Consider the following 17,006-nt stretch of genomic DNA (forward strand, 5'->3'; position numbering starts at 1 on the left):
CATGTATAGTGCCAGCAGTAAAATTAGGAGGTGGCGGTGTTATGGTGTGGTCGTGTTTTTCATGGAGGGGGCTTGCACCCCTTGTTGTTTTGCGTGGCGCTACAACACCACAGGCCTAGACTGATGTTTCTTGCTTCCCACTGTTGAAGAGCAATTCGGGGATGGCGACTGCATCTTTCAACACGATTGAGTACCTGTTAATAATGCACAGCCTGTGGCGGAATGGTTACACGACAATAACATAGCTGTTATGGACTGTCCTGCACAGAGCGCTGACCTGAATCCTATAAAACACTTTTGGGATGTTTTGGAACGCAGACGTCGTGCCAAGTCTCACCGACCGACATCGATACCTCTCCTCAGTGCAGCACTGCGTGAAGAATGGGCTGCCATTCCCCAAGAAACATTCCAGCACCTGATTGAACTATGCCTGCGAGAGTCGAAGATGTCATCAAGGCTAAGGATGGGTCAACACCATATCGAATTTCAGCATTATTTTAATCTGGACAGCAGGTCATGTGTTGAAATGTGGACACATGGATACAAAATGCTAAGTCTATACTGACAGGTGTAATCTACTTGGTGATGCAGTATGACTGTGCACGAGCGAGGTGACGCAGTGGTTGTCACACTGGACTCTCTTTTGGGAGAACGACGGTTCAAACTCACGTCCGGCCATCCAGATTTAGGTTTCCGTGATTTCCCTAAATCGCTCCAGGAAAATTTCGGGATGGTTCTTTTGAAAGGACACGGCCGATTTCCTTCCACATCCCTGACGCAATCAGTGCTTGTGTTCCCTCTCTAATGAATTCGATGTCGACAGGGTGTTAAACTCAATCTTCTTTCCTTACGACCGTGTCGAAAACATCAGGTTGTAACGTTTTTGACGTTGTTGTGGGAAGACTGTTCAACGGAGAGGAAAAAATCAACCTACTGATGTGTGTGCTTAGTAAGGTACCACACATAAAAATATCTGCATATATATCCATTACAGTCTGCGTAGTTACTTCAGTGGTACATAAATTGACATGTAGTATATTGCTAAGAAAATTAGGTGCACGATTCTGACAGCGGTCACATAGAGTATTCTTTCCACAAGTTGGGAGACTAAATTGAAGTGATCCCGAAATCATCTTCTGGACGAAACGATCGTGAATTTCCATTTCGCAAAAATATTCGTTGTCCTGCACTTTGTATAGTGTGATAGATTTGGAGGGTTGCATTGCTTAATATTTGATCCCCTTAAGATTAATACTGACTGTCCAAATAATACTATCTAATATGTCTAATATGTTCCCTCAAGATAAATAAAAAGAACGTTCTGCTTGCCCACTATAGTACTTGGGCATTTGCCACAAAAATTTTTATAGATGAATGATTTATTATTGCTACGTCGCATTGGTTCATGTAGCATGTTATTACTCTCATAAGTTCAACCGAAATTGTACCAAGGTGTGGAGTCGTGGGGAACCTCATTACTTTAGTTCTTTTGTTTTACCATTTGTTAATGTGATCTCATTTTCGGTCGTGTTTGCACTGGTTTTCCTTTTTTTGTTATACATTTTGCCAACCATATCGGCATGAGAAACAGGTACCCCAGTTGTTGTAAGGTAGGTAATTTTTGTGAATTTAAACTTCAAGCGGTAAGTTCATTGAACGATGTAACAAACTCGAAAAACGTTCTCTTAAAACGGATGACACTAATGATTGTTCATCAGTGTATAAATAGATGCACTCTTACTTACGTTTGTATTCGATGTCAATGTACTTTTCTATCAGGAAAGCTTGGATTGCTGCTCCCAGTCTGCGGTTTATATTCTCTTTACTTTTATTATTTTTACTTATTTTTCAGCCTCAAATAGCAAAATTCTCGTAAAATACCCCGCGTCCCATTTTCTAATCTACCTCCCTCAACGTCACCTGAATTAATTCGATTACACTCCTTTGGTCATGCTTTACTTTTATAAATACTTATGTTATAATCTCTGTTCAAGACACTATGCATTCGACTCAACTGATATTCCAAGTCCTTTGACATACTTATAACTATTGCTAAGATGACTTCATTCGAAGGACATTTAGCGCGTTACACAGGGATTACAGTCTGGCAGAAAATTTTAAAGCGCATCAAGCTGTTGACATGGAAATTACACCGTCATAGTGCAGTAGTCTCTTTCTTGAAGTGGATATTTTCTCTGGATGACGTTAATCAGTAGTTACTTTCCTATACTGACGAGATGTCACCGCCAGACACCACACTTGCTAGGTGGTAGCCTTTTAAATCGGCCGCGGTCCGCTAGTATACGACGGACCCGCGTGTCGCCACTGTCAGTGATGGTAGACCGAGCGCCGCCACACGGCAGGTCTAGAGAGACGTACTAGCACTCGCCCCAGTTGTACAGCCGACTTTGCTAGCGATGCTACATTGACAAATACGCTCTCATTTGCCGAGACGATAGTTAGCATAGCCTTCAGCTACGTCATTTGCTACGACCTAGCAAGGCGCCATAGCATTTGATAATTAACAAGAGCGATGTTCTACAATTGTGGATTAAAGTTAAGTATACTACCAGACACTCTTGTTTTGCTAGTCTTATTTCTCTGACCTGTTCCAGACCTCACGCCAGCCTGCGTGAGCTTAATCACGTGCCTTTCGGCTTCCTCAAAACTCCGTGAATTGGCTCCTGCCAATTCACTACACTTTTCATGAATCAACTATCATTTGGGTAACAAATTCAGCTTAGTCTATCTTTTATTTATAGATTTTATCGATTGCTTTTAAGACGTCTATATTTTTATCTATTCTGTGCTGATTTTGGCACCTGTGTGGCACTGATGGATCCAAACATTTCAGTAATTCTCTTTTACTTTTGAAACATACATTTCCCCTGTATGCTTCCTATCTCCTATGGCACTTAGACAGTTCAAAATCCCCTATCATGTGCCCTACCAGTCTATTCCTTCTTCTGGCCTGCGTTTTCCATAAACTATTTTCTAGACTATTCTAACCTCTTTCCGTTTCTTAACTTAACAGAGTATTTGGTTTTTAACACAACTTAAGTAATTAAATTAGATATCTGTTTAAAATCTAAGTATATGGGAATACACTAACCTTGCAAATTCCATCTTGCCTTCACACTCTCACGTAGGAGGCCGTGCAACAATACAGATTTCTTGTTTGCATCAAAGCACACCCAAGACACACAGTCTGTCCTAGGTCACTACTATCCTTGGTCTTCACTAACGTCTGTCATTCACATAAGCTGATGGGAACAACGTTGCAAATCTCCGTTCTAGTTGCCAGTTCGCCAAAAACTAAGTATTCCAAAATACGGTGAAATATTTTTGTCACTGCGATGGTCATATTAAATACTGCAATTGTTGATGTACAACATAACCCTCATGTGATACCAAGCAGTTTTCGAAATACGATGGACTTCCCTATAAATTTCCGTTCTGTTGTCATCTTTCGAACTGCAGAAAATAGTATGACAATTTCATTGTGATAGTCTGTCCTATTTTCTTTCCACGTGTTCTTTATTTGGATTGATGGACGTGTATACGGACACACTGATCAACCTCGTCACTTAGCGTTTGTAGCGGTCCGTCATCAAAAGCGGCTTGTATAAAGCGTCTAAGGAATATAAATTCGCAATAAATACAAGATGAGTTAGGAGGAAAGGTACATGCTTTGAAAGTTGATAGTATTGATGATTGATCATCATCATCATTTAAGACTGATTATGCCTTTCAGCGTCCAGTCTGGAGCATAGCTCCCCTTGTAAAATTCCTCCATGATCCCCTATTCAGTGCTAACATTGGTGCCTCTTCTGATGTTAAACCCATTACTTCAAAATCATTCTTAACCGAATCCAGGTACCTTCTCCTCGGTCTGCCCCTACCCCTCCTACCCTCTACTGCTGAATCCATGAGTCTCTTGGGTAACCTTGCTTCTCCCATGCGTGTAACATGACCCCACCATCTAAGCCTGTTCGCCCTGACTGCTACATCTATAGAGTTTATTCCCAGTTTTTCTCTGATTTCCTCATTGTGGACACCCTCCTGCCATTGTTCCCATCTACTAGTACCTGCAATCATCCTAGCTATTTTCATATCCGTAACCTCAACCTTGTTGATAAGGTAACCTGAATCCACCCAACTTTCGCTCCCATACAACAAAGTTGGTCGAAAGATTGAACGGTGCACAGCTAACTTAGACTTGGTACTGACTTCGTTCTTGCAGAAGAGAGTAGATCGTAGCTGAGCGCTCACTGCATTAGCTTTGCTACACCTCGCTTCCAGTTCTTTCACTATATTGCCATCCTGTGAGAATATGCATCCTAAATACTTGAAACTGTCCACCTGTTCTAACTTTGTTCCTCCTATTTGGCACTCAATCCGTTTATATTTCTTTCCCACTGACATTACTTTCGTTTTGGAGACGCTAATCTTCATACCATAGTCCTTACATTTCTGATCTAGCTCTGACATATTACTTTGCAAACTTTCAATCGAATCTGCCATCACAACTAAGTCATCCGCATAGGCAAGACTGCTTATTTTGTGTTCACATATCCTAATCTCACCCAGCCAGTCTATTGTTTTCAACATATGATCCATAAATAATATGAACAACAGTGGAGACAGGTTGCAGCCTTGTCTTACCCCTGAAACTACTCTGAACCATGAACTTAATTTACCGTCAACTCTAACTGCTGCCTGACTATCCATGTAAAGACCTTTAATTGCTTGCAGAAGTTTGCCTCCTATTCCATAATCTTGTAGAACAGACAATAACTTCCTCCTAGGAACCCGGTCATATGCCTTTTCTAGATTTATAAAGCACAGATACAATTCCCTGTTCCACTCATAACACTTCTCCATTATTTGCCGTAAGCTAAAGATCTGGTCCTGAAAACCTCTAAGAGGCCTAAACCCACACTGATTTTCGTCCAATTGGTCCTCAACTAATACTCGCACTTTCCTTTCAACAATACCTGAGAAGATTTTACCCACAATGCTGATTAAAGAGATACCTCTGTAGTTCTTACAATCTTTTCTGTTTCCATGTTTAAAGATTGGTGTGATTACTGCTTTTGTCCAGTCTGATGGAACCTGTCCCGACTCCCAGGCCATTTCAATTATCCTGTGTAGCCATTTAAGACCTGACATTCCACTGTATTTGATGAGTTCCGACTTAATTTCATCCACCCCAGCCGCTTTATTGCACTGCAATCTATTGACCATTTTTTCCACTTCCGCAAATGTGATCCTATTTCCATCATCATTCCTATCCCATTCTACCTCGAAATCTGAAACATTACTGATCGCATTTTCACCTACATTGAGCAACTCTTCAAAATATTCCCTCCATCTGCCCAAGGCATCCACAGGATTCACCAGCAGTTTTCCTGACCTGTCCAAAATACTTGTCATTTCCTTCTTACCTCCCTTTCGAAGACTGCTAATTACACTCCAGAATGGTTTTCCAGCAGCTTGACCCATAGTCTCCAAACCTGTTTCCAAAGTCTTCCCACGATTTCTTCTTGGATGCTGCAATTATCTGTTTGGCTTTGTTTCTTTCTTCAACATAACTTTCTCTGTCTACCTGGGTTCTGGTATGTAGCCATTTTTGATACGCCTTCTTTTTCCTTTTACAGGCTGCCTTGACTGTATCATTCCACCAAGCTGTTTGCTTCATCCTACTTTTACACACTACGGTTCCAAGACATTCTTTAGCCACTTCTAGTACTGTGTCCTTGTATTGATGATTCTGAACAAAAAACTTCAAATGTACATATGCTATTTTCTTCACAGTATCCGATATACGACTGTCGCATGACCTTCTTCACCAGCGCTTGCATACGAATACAATTAAAGCAACATCAGGGTATAAAGTGTTGGCTTTACTGACCATTTCAGTGCACATATCACTTCTGCCTGGTGGAGCGCCGAGTAACAGGTCCAGTTGTTTTAGATAATGATCGCAACGGAGTTTGGTATTTTGAATCCCTTTAAAAGGTGTTACCAGAACACTTAGAGGCTATTCCTTTGACAAACGACGTCGTATGGAGTTTCAGCACGACAGAGCTCCTGCACATTCCGTACTTCCAGTGAAACAGTCTCTCACTGAAATGTATCTTAGGCGCTGAATCGGTCCCCATAGAGTCATTTTTTGGCCACTGAGGTCACCCGGTCTCACACCATAAGACCACAGTTTGTTGGGTTGGCTTAAGAGCGAAGTCTACAAACGCAAAGTAGACACAAAGGAGAAACTTCTCGTTCGTATTTTACATATGTGTGCTTAAGTAAAGGACCGTACGAATGAACTCAAATCAGCAAGACAGAAACTGTTTACAGGATCTGTAAAATACATTATAATTGAAGGTGAACTTTCTGAACTTCTTGCATGAGGATACATACACAGTTAAACAAAAATTAGATCACATTGTTTCTTTTACTGTCGCCTACAGTTGTCCTGTTTCCCACTGTTTTCATTATTTTTTTCGGAAACTCTTAAGAGCGGAACATATGAAACTTCATGGCAGACTAAAACTGTGTGCCGGACCGAGACACGAAGTCGGGACCTTTGCCTTACGTGGACAAGTGCTCTACCAACTAAGCTACCCAAGCACGACTCACGACCCGTCCTCACAGCTTTACTTTCACCAGTACCTCGTCTCTTCCTTCGGAACTTCACAGAAGCTCTCCCGCGAAACTTGTAAAATTAAAAAATGGTTCAAATGGCTCTAAGCACTATGGGACTAAACAGCTGAGGTCATCAGTCCCCTAGACTTAGAACTACTTAAACCTAACTAACATAAGGACATCACACACATCCATGCCCGTGGCAGGATTCGAACCTGCGACCGCAGCAGCAGCGCGGTTCCGGACTGAAGCACCTAGAACCCCTCGGCCACAGCCACTCCTGAAAGAAAGGATATTGCCGAGACATCGAGTTGCCTCAGTCCGGGGGATATTTCTAAAATGAAATTTTTACTCTGCAGCGGAGTGTGCGCTGATATGAAACTTCCTGGTAGATTAAAACTGTGTTGGTAGGGCACTTGCCCGTGAAAGGCAAAGGTCCCGAGTTCGAATCTCGGTCCGGCACACAGTTTTAATCTGCCAGGAATTTTTATATCAATCCACACTCCGCTGCAGAGCGAAAATTTCATTGCGGAACATATGTTCATATGACATCATTTGTTCAGAAGAACTCAAAGCCTGTTACTTTCCTCCTGACTCGCCCTCTATTTATAACACCAGATTACTTCGTTACACTGTTCAGATGACAGATCCAAGTCAATGTGTAGAATAATATGCATGCAGTTTCTGCAATAAATAATATTTAAATGAAAAAAGTCGCTTGAAATAATTCTTATTTCAAATTCCTTTCCTTCAGAACACAAAACACAATAGTTAAGGAATGCCTCTAAATGAACTTGTGTAGTATCTGGTCATAGTATCCGGACACCTATTAATGGACAATAATATGGGGTGTCTCCACCCTTCGCCTGGCTTGTACTCTGATGGAGACACTTTCAGTAGGTATCTGTATGTCTGTGGAGGAGTGGCAAACCATGCTTCTTCACGAACCGAGTCCAGAGAAGGTAACAATGTTGGACGCTTAGATCTGGAGCGAAGTCGGCGTTCTAACTCATCCCAAAGGTGCTCCATTGGGTTCAGATCGGAAATCTGGGCAGGCCAGTCCGTTTCAGGAATATTATTGTCCACAAACCAATGCCTTACATACGCTTTATGATAGTGCGCACTGTAATGCTAATACAGTCATCTTCTCCGAACTGTTACTCTGCTGTACGCAATACACAACGACGTAAAACGTGTTCATATAATTTCGGACTTAGGCGTTGGCTTGAGTGCAGGGATCGTACACTAACGTCGCAAAATACCCCCACACTGTAACAGCACATCCTCTGTACTTCAATATTGGTACTACTCATTACAGCACATAACATTCTCTAGGCATTTGGGTAACCCAGACCAATTCATCGGTATGCGACAAGGTGTAGCCTGATTCATCACTCCAATCCACTGGTTTACATTCGCCCACTGCCCACTGTCCAGTGGCATCGCTCTTACACCACCTCTCAAGCGTCGCTTAGCACTGAAAACAGAAGTGTGTGGCTTGTAAGGAGCCGCTCGACTATGGCGCTGAATTCACTTTAAACTCCTAGTGCTCGGTCAGTAAGCTAGCTGGACTGCTGGTAGCACTCCGGAACTCACGAGTGATTTCTTCTACTGATACCGCGCACGTTGTAAAAAATTATTTTACGCATTGCTCAGTGCTCCCTGTCAGTCATCACATGAGGTTGCCTGGTTTTGATTTAGCGAGGGATGCTCCTTTAGGTGTCTACTTCACAATCACATCGTCAGCAGTTACGTGGAGAGCTTATGAATGGTTCAAATGTCACTGAGGGATTTCTTACTCAGGTGACATACAATGGCTAGCTCACGTTCGGGCCACGCGGGGTAGCCGCGTGGTCCGAGGCGCCTTGCCACGGTTCACGCAGCTCGCCCCATCGGAAGTTCGAGTCCTCCCTTGTGCATGGGTCTGTGTGTTGCCCTAAGCGTAAGTTGGTTTAAGTTAGATTTAATAGTGTGTAAGCCTAGGGACCGATGACCTCATCAGTTTGGTCCCATAGGATCATACCACAATTTTTTTCCCACGTTCGAAGTCACTGACCTCTCCTGACTGACCCATTCTGCTGTTACTGCTTCCGTTTATACTGGCAAGTCCACCCCTCGTGACATCTGTTGGTAAATTCAGCGTTACATGAGGGGTCTTCCAGATTATTCCGATAAGAGAGTACATTTTCGCCTCTGTCAATTGACCGGTTTGCTCTCTGTTGCAGATGCCATACCACTGGGAACGTACGGGAGTGCGCGTCATGGTCATATGCCCTGGCGTGACGGAGACGCCGATGGTGGCTGGGGCAGGAGGCCCTCAGATGTCCTCCATGGGGCAACTGGCCGCGCAGGAGCTCGCAGAGCTGCCACAGCAGAAGTGAGGGCCGCTGTCTGCTCCTACATAAACTCGCTCACGACTACACTGAAGCGCCAAAGAAACTGATATAGGCAAGCGTATTCAAATAGAGAGATATGTAAACAGGCAGGAAGCTTACGTACGTGTCACCTGTCAGAGTCGTATCTAGAAGTGTCAGGGGTACCGTATCACTCCAATTGCACACGCCCCACACCATTACAAGGACTCCACCAGCTTGAACAGTCCCCTGCTGACATGCAGGGTCTATGGATTCATGAGGTTGTCTCCTCAGCCATACACGTTCATCCGCTCGATACAATTTGAAACGAGACTCGTCCGACCAGGTAACATGTTTCCAGTCATCAACAGTCTACTGTCGGTGTTGACGGGCCCAACCAAGCGTGAAACTATATGTCGTGCTGCGGTGCCTATATAAGACAACAGTTGTTAGATCGGTTACTGTCGCTACAATGGCAGGTTATCAAGATGTAAGTGAGTTTGAACGTGGTGTTATAGTCGGCGCACGAGCAATGGGACACAGCATCTCCGAGGTAGTGATGAAGTGGGGATTTTCCCGTGTGACCATTTCGCGAGTGTACCGTGAATATCAAGAATTATGTAAAACATCAAATCTCCTACATCGGTGTGGTGTGAAAGAAGATCCTGCAAGAACGGGACCAACCATGACTGAAGACACTCGTTCAGCGTGACAGAAGTGCAACCCTACCGCATATTGCTGCAAATTTCAATGCTGTACCATCAACAAATGTCAGCGTGCGAACCATTCAACGAAATATCATCGATATGGGCTTTCGGAACCGAAGGTCCACTCGTCTACCCTTGATGACTGCACGACACATAGTTTCACGCTTGCCTAGGCCCGTCAACCCCTAAATTGGACTGTTTATGACTGGAATCATGTTGCCTGGTCGGGCGAGTCTCGTTTCAAATTGTATCGAGCGATTGAATGAGTATCGAGACAACCTCATGAACACATAGACCCCGCATGTCAGCAGGGAACTTTTCAAGCTGGTGGAGGCTCTGTAATGGTGTGGGGCGCGTGTAGTTGGTTTGTTATGAGACCCCTGATATGTCTAGATACGACTCTTACAGGTGAGACGTTCGTAAGCATCCTGTCTGATGACCTGGATCCATTCATGTCCGGACTTGCGCAATTCCATAATGACAATGTGGCACCCCACACATCCAGAATTGTTACAGAGGTGGCTCCAGGAACACTCTTCTCAGTAAACACTTCAGCTGTCCACCAAACTCGCCAGAGATGAACATTATTGAGCATACCTAGGATACCGTTCAACGTGCTATTCAGAAGAGATCTCCACCCCCTCGTACTCTTATGAGTTGTGGACAGTCCTGCAGGATTCATTATGTCAGTTCTCTCAAGTACCACTTTAGACATTAGTCGATTCCATGCCACATCGTGTTGCGGCACTTCTGCGTGCTCGCGGGGGCCCTACAGAATATTAGGCAGGTTTATCAGTTTCTTTGGCTCTTCTGTGTATACACTGAGGTGACGAAAGTCACGGGATACCTGTTAATATCGTGTCATACCTTCTTTGCCCGGAGTAGTGCAGCAACTCGAGATGGCGTGAATTCAACAAGTTGTTGGAAGCCCCCAGCAGAAATACTGATCCACGGAAAATATTGCTGGTGCAGGATTTTGGGCACGAGATGACCTCTCTATTTCTTGGTTAAGTCCCATAAAAGTTCGATGGGACGCATGTCGGGTGATCTGATGACAAAATCATTCGCTCGAATTGTCCAGAATGTTTTTCTAACCATTCACGAACAATTGTGATCCAGTGACGTGAATCATTGTCATCCATAAAAATTCCGTCGTTGTTTGGGAACGTGAAATCAATGAATGGCTGCAAATGATCTCCGAGTAGCCGAACATAACCATTTCCAGTCAACAATCGGTTCAGTTGGACCAGGGGAGCCAGTCCACTCCATGTAAACACAGCCCCTACCAACAGCTTGCATACTGCCTTGTTGACGACTTTAGTCCATGGCTTCGAGAGATCTCTGCCACATTCCAACCCTACCATCAGGTCTTACCAGCTCAAATCGGGACTCATCCGACCAGGCCATGGTTTTCCAGTCGTCGAGGGTCCAACTATATGGTTACGAGCACAAGCGAGGCGCTGCACCCGATGTCCTGCTGTTAGGAAAGCCACTCGCATCTGTCGTCTGCTGCCACAGCCCACATTGATTTCTGACGTTATTTCACGCAGAATTGGTTGTCTGTTAGCACTGACAACTGTACGCAAACACCGCTGCTCTTGGTCGTTAATTGAAGGCAGTCTGTCATTGCAGTGTCTTTGGTGAGAGGTAATGCTCGAATTTTGGTATCCTCAGCACACTGTTGACACTGTGGATTTCGAAGTATTGAATTCCCTAATGATTTTCGAAATGGGAAGCTCCATGCTTCTAGCTCCAACAACCATTCCGCGTTCAAAGTATCTTAATTCCCCCTGATGCGGCCATAAACACGTCGTAAATCTTATCATATGAATCAGCTGAGTACAGCTCCGGCAGTGCACTGTCCTAATTTACGCGACACTGCCACCATCTGCATATGTGCATATCGCTGTCCAATGACTTTCTCACCTAGGTGTATTTACACTTTCTTTTTCTTTTTTTTTCAAGAGAAAATTCATAATTACTACAAACAAAAAGTAAGGTAATTCAATAAATTTTACGCTCAGTTTTCGCATGAATAGTTTCTTTCGCCCTCACTAATGCCTGCGGTCTGTTTGGGGCCACACACTGCATGTCCTGAGCACTTGACCTCAACCTCAATGTTGGAAACCTTTTCCGGAAACGAGCAGTTTACCCCTTTCCAGCCATTCTGGTCTCCTAATTCAACATTGGTTAGCACAATGGACTCGCATTCGCGAGGACGACGATTCAAACCCGCGTCCGGTCATCCTGATTTAGGTTTTCTGTGATTTCCTTAAATCGTTTCAGGCAAATGCCGGGATGGTTCCTGTGAAAGGGCATGGCCGATTTCCTTCCCCGTCCTTCCCTAATCCGAGAGCGTGCTCCGTCTGTAATGACCTCGGTGTCGACGAGACGTTAAACACCGATCTGCTCCTCCTCCTCCTGTTCCCAATCCAAAGATCATTCCTGTCGTCCAGTTGACATGCTCGGCATCGCAGGTCCTTAGCCGTCATCTCGAAAAATCTTCTGTGCAACTGCAGAGGTGATTTCTTGTTTTGAGATAAAAACGTAATACAACTCTCTAGAAACCTTTTTGTTGTCGGTAGCACTTAGATCTTTCTTCAGAACTCTTCTCTTCAGTGTATTTCATTAGACTCGAAAGGTGCTTGCAGAAATTTTGAAAACCGTGCCGTCTTTCACTGCCTGTATTGCTCTCTGCATGTCACATGGGTCTCATGATTGACTTTCACCTGTGTGCAAATGTTTGTACATTACTACTGTACGGAAACAATTAACTGTTTTGTTATTTAACATTTATTATTGAGTAATTATGATATTTATTACTGATTATTATTATTATTATTATTATTATCTTTTTATAAATTTATTATTTTATTTATTACGATTCATCGTTTATGATTGTTACAGTTGTTAATTCTTCACATACCTCACCGCAGAAACGTAAGAAACAAATTTTAGTTGACGGCAGATTATCGGCCACAGCGATAGGTATTTTGGTCTATGGTCACTGGCATATCTAGACACCATTCCACAAAAGTAGTTGGTAGTTGGCAACGGCCTCCGATGAAGTAATTGTTGGCTCGGAAATTTGTCGTTCAGTAACCAATCTTTCAACACAGTTGTATTAGAAAAACCTAACTTGTAATGTAAACTGGTAATAATTACGTGAAATGAGAAGTTAGGTACTGTACATCGAAAGGTCTCAAAACCATACAAACCGTGACTGCAAGACACCTCGGTATCCCCCCTTGTTCATGTTATGTATAACACGGATTTTGAGAGACTCCGGTATTGATACTGTACTATTGTAGCACTGTATGGACTCAAATTCAGCCATTATGCCCGTCGTTCTCCTTCAATGGTTTTTCAGAGAAATAATAACCAAAGAAACGACCTACGATTACTCCGAGCAGGACATTGCAAGAGACGCTCACAGGCAGTTCATCTGTGTCTATCATAAGATTTTTTTTTCTTTATGACATTGTTTCAACAAAATGATGATTCTTATTGTCAAAAACACCTCGTCCTGCTGTCATAGACGTATTGGCAGTGAGTGGTTTGGCATTGTCCTAATTGGAATAACCCTAGCGATATTGCTTAGAAAAATGATAAAAAACATATCAGTACATTGTTCACGAACGTTATCAGTATGCATGCAGCAGCATGCGCTACTAGGTTCCAAAACGTCGCGCAGAGAAACGAGATTATCCCGGGGCTCGTATCTCGGCTTCTATTCGTGATAGAGAGATAAGGCTAAGAATTTTAGATAGCCATTGGGCTATCTATATACACAACAGAAGGATCGTCTTAGTGTCACTGTCCTGCAGTACACGTTAAAAGCACGAGTGTTACACACTTCCTCCAGCTTGGGCAAATGGAGCAAATCGTTTGGTTCTTTTTACATTTGATGTAGTCTACGGCGGGCCTTAATGGGCTTATCAAGGCACCTTTAGTTTTTGGCCGGTTCCTTAGAAACCCCAAAAAAGGTTTTCTTTTGCCATTTTCCGTATTAAAATCGAGCCACGGATTGCACGACGGCTATGCTCAGAAAATGGTTGAAATTTTTACGATACATTTCTAGGATCACGATGTCGAAGGACCTGGAAACTTTGCATGATATCTTCATCCGTTTCTGAGATACAGAGGTTCAAAGTTACCCAACTTGTACACGTAAAAGCCGGTGTGAGGGGAAAACGTAGTTTATAAGCAGAATAATACGCATAAATATGCTGTAAAGCGTCTCCGTTGTCATGAAAAGGGTTCTGGAAAGCACATGCAAAATTTTAGTGCACGTTAATTCCGTTCTGAGGTGTAAAATTGATTTTGCCTCATTTCAATTTCACATAATTAAACTACCAAAATTGTACTAGCCTGTAAGGGTTTTTTCATATGAGTGATAGCCTGCTGTGGCAGGGAAAATAAGGCACGAGCGGAATAATGTTCCTAACGGAGCACAAGAACAGCGAAGATCCTGCTGTTTAAAAGACTCTGACTCAAAAGTGGGGTACCAGCTACCTAATTCTACTTTCCTCAGCGCCTTTAAAAATTTCCATAAAAAGTTTGGCATGCGAACGTATTCGTGCTTCTTTCGGTTGAGAGGGAAGGAGACAGTGGGCTGTGGGACAGGAATAGAGAGAAGGAGAAGGTGGAACTGGATGAGAGCCAGTGATAATGAAAGAGTGATTGTATGACAATGACAACGAGGAAGAGAGAGATAGTGACCGTGAGAAGAGACAGCAGCAGTAGGATGGGAGGAATGAGATATTAGAAGTGAGAGAGAGAGCAAGAGGGAGGCATTGACAGTGAGCGGAAGAGGACGAAGGAGACTGCGGGTTAAGACAGACGACAGTGACAATTAGAGAGACACAAAGAGATAACGACAATAAGATGGGCTGAATGAACGAGTGAGAATGGACAGCGATGAACTAGTGGGTGTGAGCGACTTTCCAGTAGGGGAGCCTGCAGGAATGAGAGACGAGCTGCATGTTAAACAGAGCGCGAATATGTTTGCATGCCAATAGTTCTGCGAAAATTTTTGAAGTTGCAGAGGATGGTAGAATGAGGCAGTTGGTATCCCACTTTTCCGTCAATGTTTTTAAAAGGAGCACATTTGCCTCTTTTGTGCTCCAATAGTAGCATTTTTCCGCTTGAAGAAGTTATTGTTTAGGGGAAAAGGTATCTGTAGTACTCGAGTTGCACTAAATACATGCCAAACTCCTAGTTTTACATCATACACAGACTCCTAATGGAAGTGATGCATATTTTTAGAAATCCAAAGTCAGCAGTACTGCACGATCGCATATCCCGTTAATACTTCTCCACAGTATGAATGAGCATTTCAGACTTAACCACTTACCAGATTATAAAAGCCGGATTAAACTGAGGGAGAGTGTGGCACCTACACGATAGTTTACCTGGAATACGTGAAATTTTTTGGTTGGTACTTCAGTCTGGTGACTGATTTTAGAATGAGAAGAATTAGTGGTCACTTGAGACCGTATAAGCAGTTTCCGCCATTCTCTATTGTCTTTGTTGTTGTTAAACACGAAGTTCTGTTTAGCGCAGAATTTACAAATATTTCGCTTTCAGAAAATAGAAGTGCTGTATAATATATCAAAGCTATTTGGAATGTATTGTTAATCGTTCAGTTTGAGTAAAATTTAGAACTATTTATATAACTTGTGGACAGTTAAGCCATACTTCATCGGTCGTGCACCATCGTGTACCTTGATACAGAAGAAGGTCTTTACCATGGAACATGTGATACTTGCAGATGAACTGGGTTTCTTTAACGTCTTAACAATTTTACCAGTCTTGTAAATGGAAATTTGTGTTACTCTTCAGTAACTTCATTTCAAAATGTTTTAAGCCTGTAACTACTTTTTGATGATACTTCTATTTAATTAGATTACTCTGCTTCATCATTGGTGTGTAGTAGAGTAATAACGTAACAGATTCACCATTAAACACAGTACTGACAACATTTTTTTTCAGTTACAACACTTTTATATCAATGGAATATTTGTTCCTGGGTACAAGACCAAGTTCAACCTAGGAACATGTTTTGACTTTCGGAGAAACCTTAATTTTCCGAAGTAATATCAGAAAAAGACTGCAGCACATAAAATGTGAATGCCATCATTTAAAAAGTTGAATAAGAAAATGTATTAAACTAGCTAGGGAGCTAAAGTCTGGAAAGTGTACGAAAGTACTAACTCTCTCCCATACTTACGTCGAGCAATAATATCAAAATTGGACAGTCGAAGAGCAGCATTACTCTGTAATGTTTTAACTGGCGCACAGCTGTGTGAGCAGATGCCGACAAACGAGTCTGGAGAGCGGAACTGCGCAACGGATTTCTTGGAATAATTTCCAAGGCCGCTCCGTCCTCGTCTAGTTTTCCTGCTAAGACTGATAGACAACTTGCCACAGTGTCCCAGGGACTGGCCGGGGTGCCTGACGTGTGCAGACTGTGACGTTGCCTTTCTACCAAAGATTCCCATTAAAGTTCCCCCAGCACCTCCGTTATATTTTCTTGTGGACTATACTGTCTTGTTACGATCCCAGTAGTGCACGGTCCTTTTCGTTCCATGTCTGTTGCCGTGTCTATTTGATGAAGACTCACTATGTCTAATCTTGTGAAGTGAAACAGGAGTAAAGAGAACTGCTATTCCTTATAGCTCGTGTATCTGTGTTGTTGTCCTGAACAATGCAAGTGGTGTAACTACGAAAACGTTATCTGATAAAATGAGTCGCTTAATTTTAAACACTATAACTGAATTTTAACTAACTTCGCCAAAATTATTAGCAAATGTAACTATACCTTAAATAAGCTGTTCTGTGAAATTCAATTTCGCCGTACAGTGAAGTGCTACAACGCATGACGTCACCATACATGACTTGCAAATGCAACACAATAGCTGACACAATACAAAAATGTTTCATAAAATTGCTAATCAAATTTTTATAAAATAAATAAATAAGTCGCCAAAATGTTCCTTTAGCAATAATGTGAGCCGGTCTCTGTGGCCGAGCGGTTCTGGGCGCTTCAGTCCAGCACCGCGCTGCTGCTACGGTCGCAGTTCCGAATCCTGCCTCCGGCATGGATGTGTGTGATGTTCTTAGGTTAGTTAGATTTAAGTAGTTCCAAGACTAGGGGACTGATGACCCCAGATGTTAAGTCCCATAGCGCTCAGAGCCATTTGAACCATTTTCTAAGTCTAGGGGACTGATGACCTCAGATGTTAAGTCCCATAGTGCTTAGACCCATTTGAACCATTTGAACAATAATCTGTGA

The 17,006-nt window shown here is 42.8% G+C and overlaps 2 protein-coding genes across 3 annotated transcripts in view; one reads left to right on the top strand and one right to left on the bottom strand.

Annotated features, from left to right (window-relative positions):
* LOC126095545 (uncharacterized) overlaps positions 1-17,006 on the bottom strand; it is a 471,749-nt gene that overhangs the window by 390,829 nt on the left and 63,914 nt on the right. The window lies entirely within an intron of this gene.
* LOC126094843 (15-hydroxyprostaglandin dehydrogenase [NAD(+)]-like) overlaps positions 1-17,006 on the top strand; it is a 152,539-nt gene that overhangs the window by 117,350 nt on the left and 18,183 nt on the right. For both annotated transcript variants that reach the window (XM_049909447.1, XM_049909446.1), the window contains exon 5: positions 8,874-9,025. In XM_049909447.1, the coding sequence (XP_049765404.1) occupies positions 8,874-9,025 (152 nt within the window). The remainder of the gene's footprint in view (positions 1-8,873; positions 9,026-17,006) is intronic.

This window comes from Schistocerca cancellata, chromosome 8 (assembly GCF_023864275.1).
Source record: "Schistocerca cancellata isolate TAMUIC-IGC-003103 chromosome 8, iqSchCanc2.1, whole genome shotgun sequence".
In the NCBI taxonomy this organism is placed as follows: Eukaryota; Metazoa; Arthropoda; class Insecta; order Orthoptera; family Acrididae; genus Schistocerca; species Schistocerca cancellata.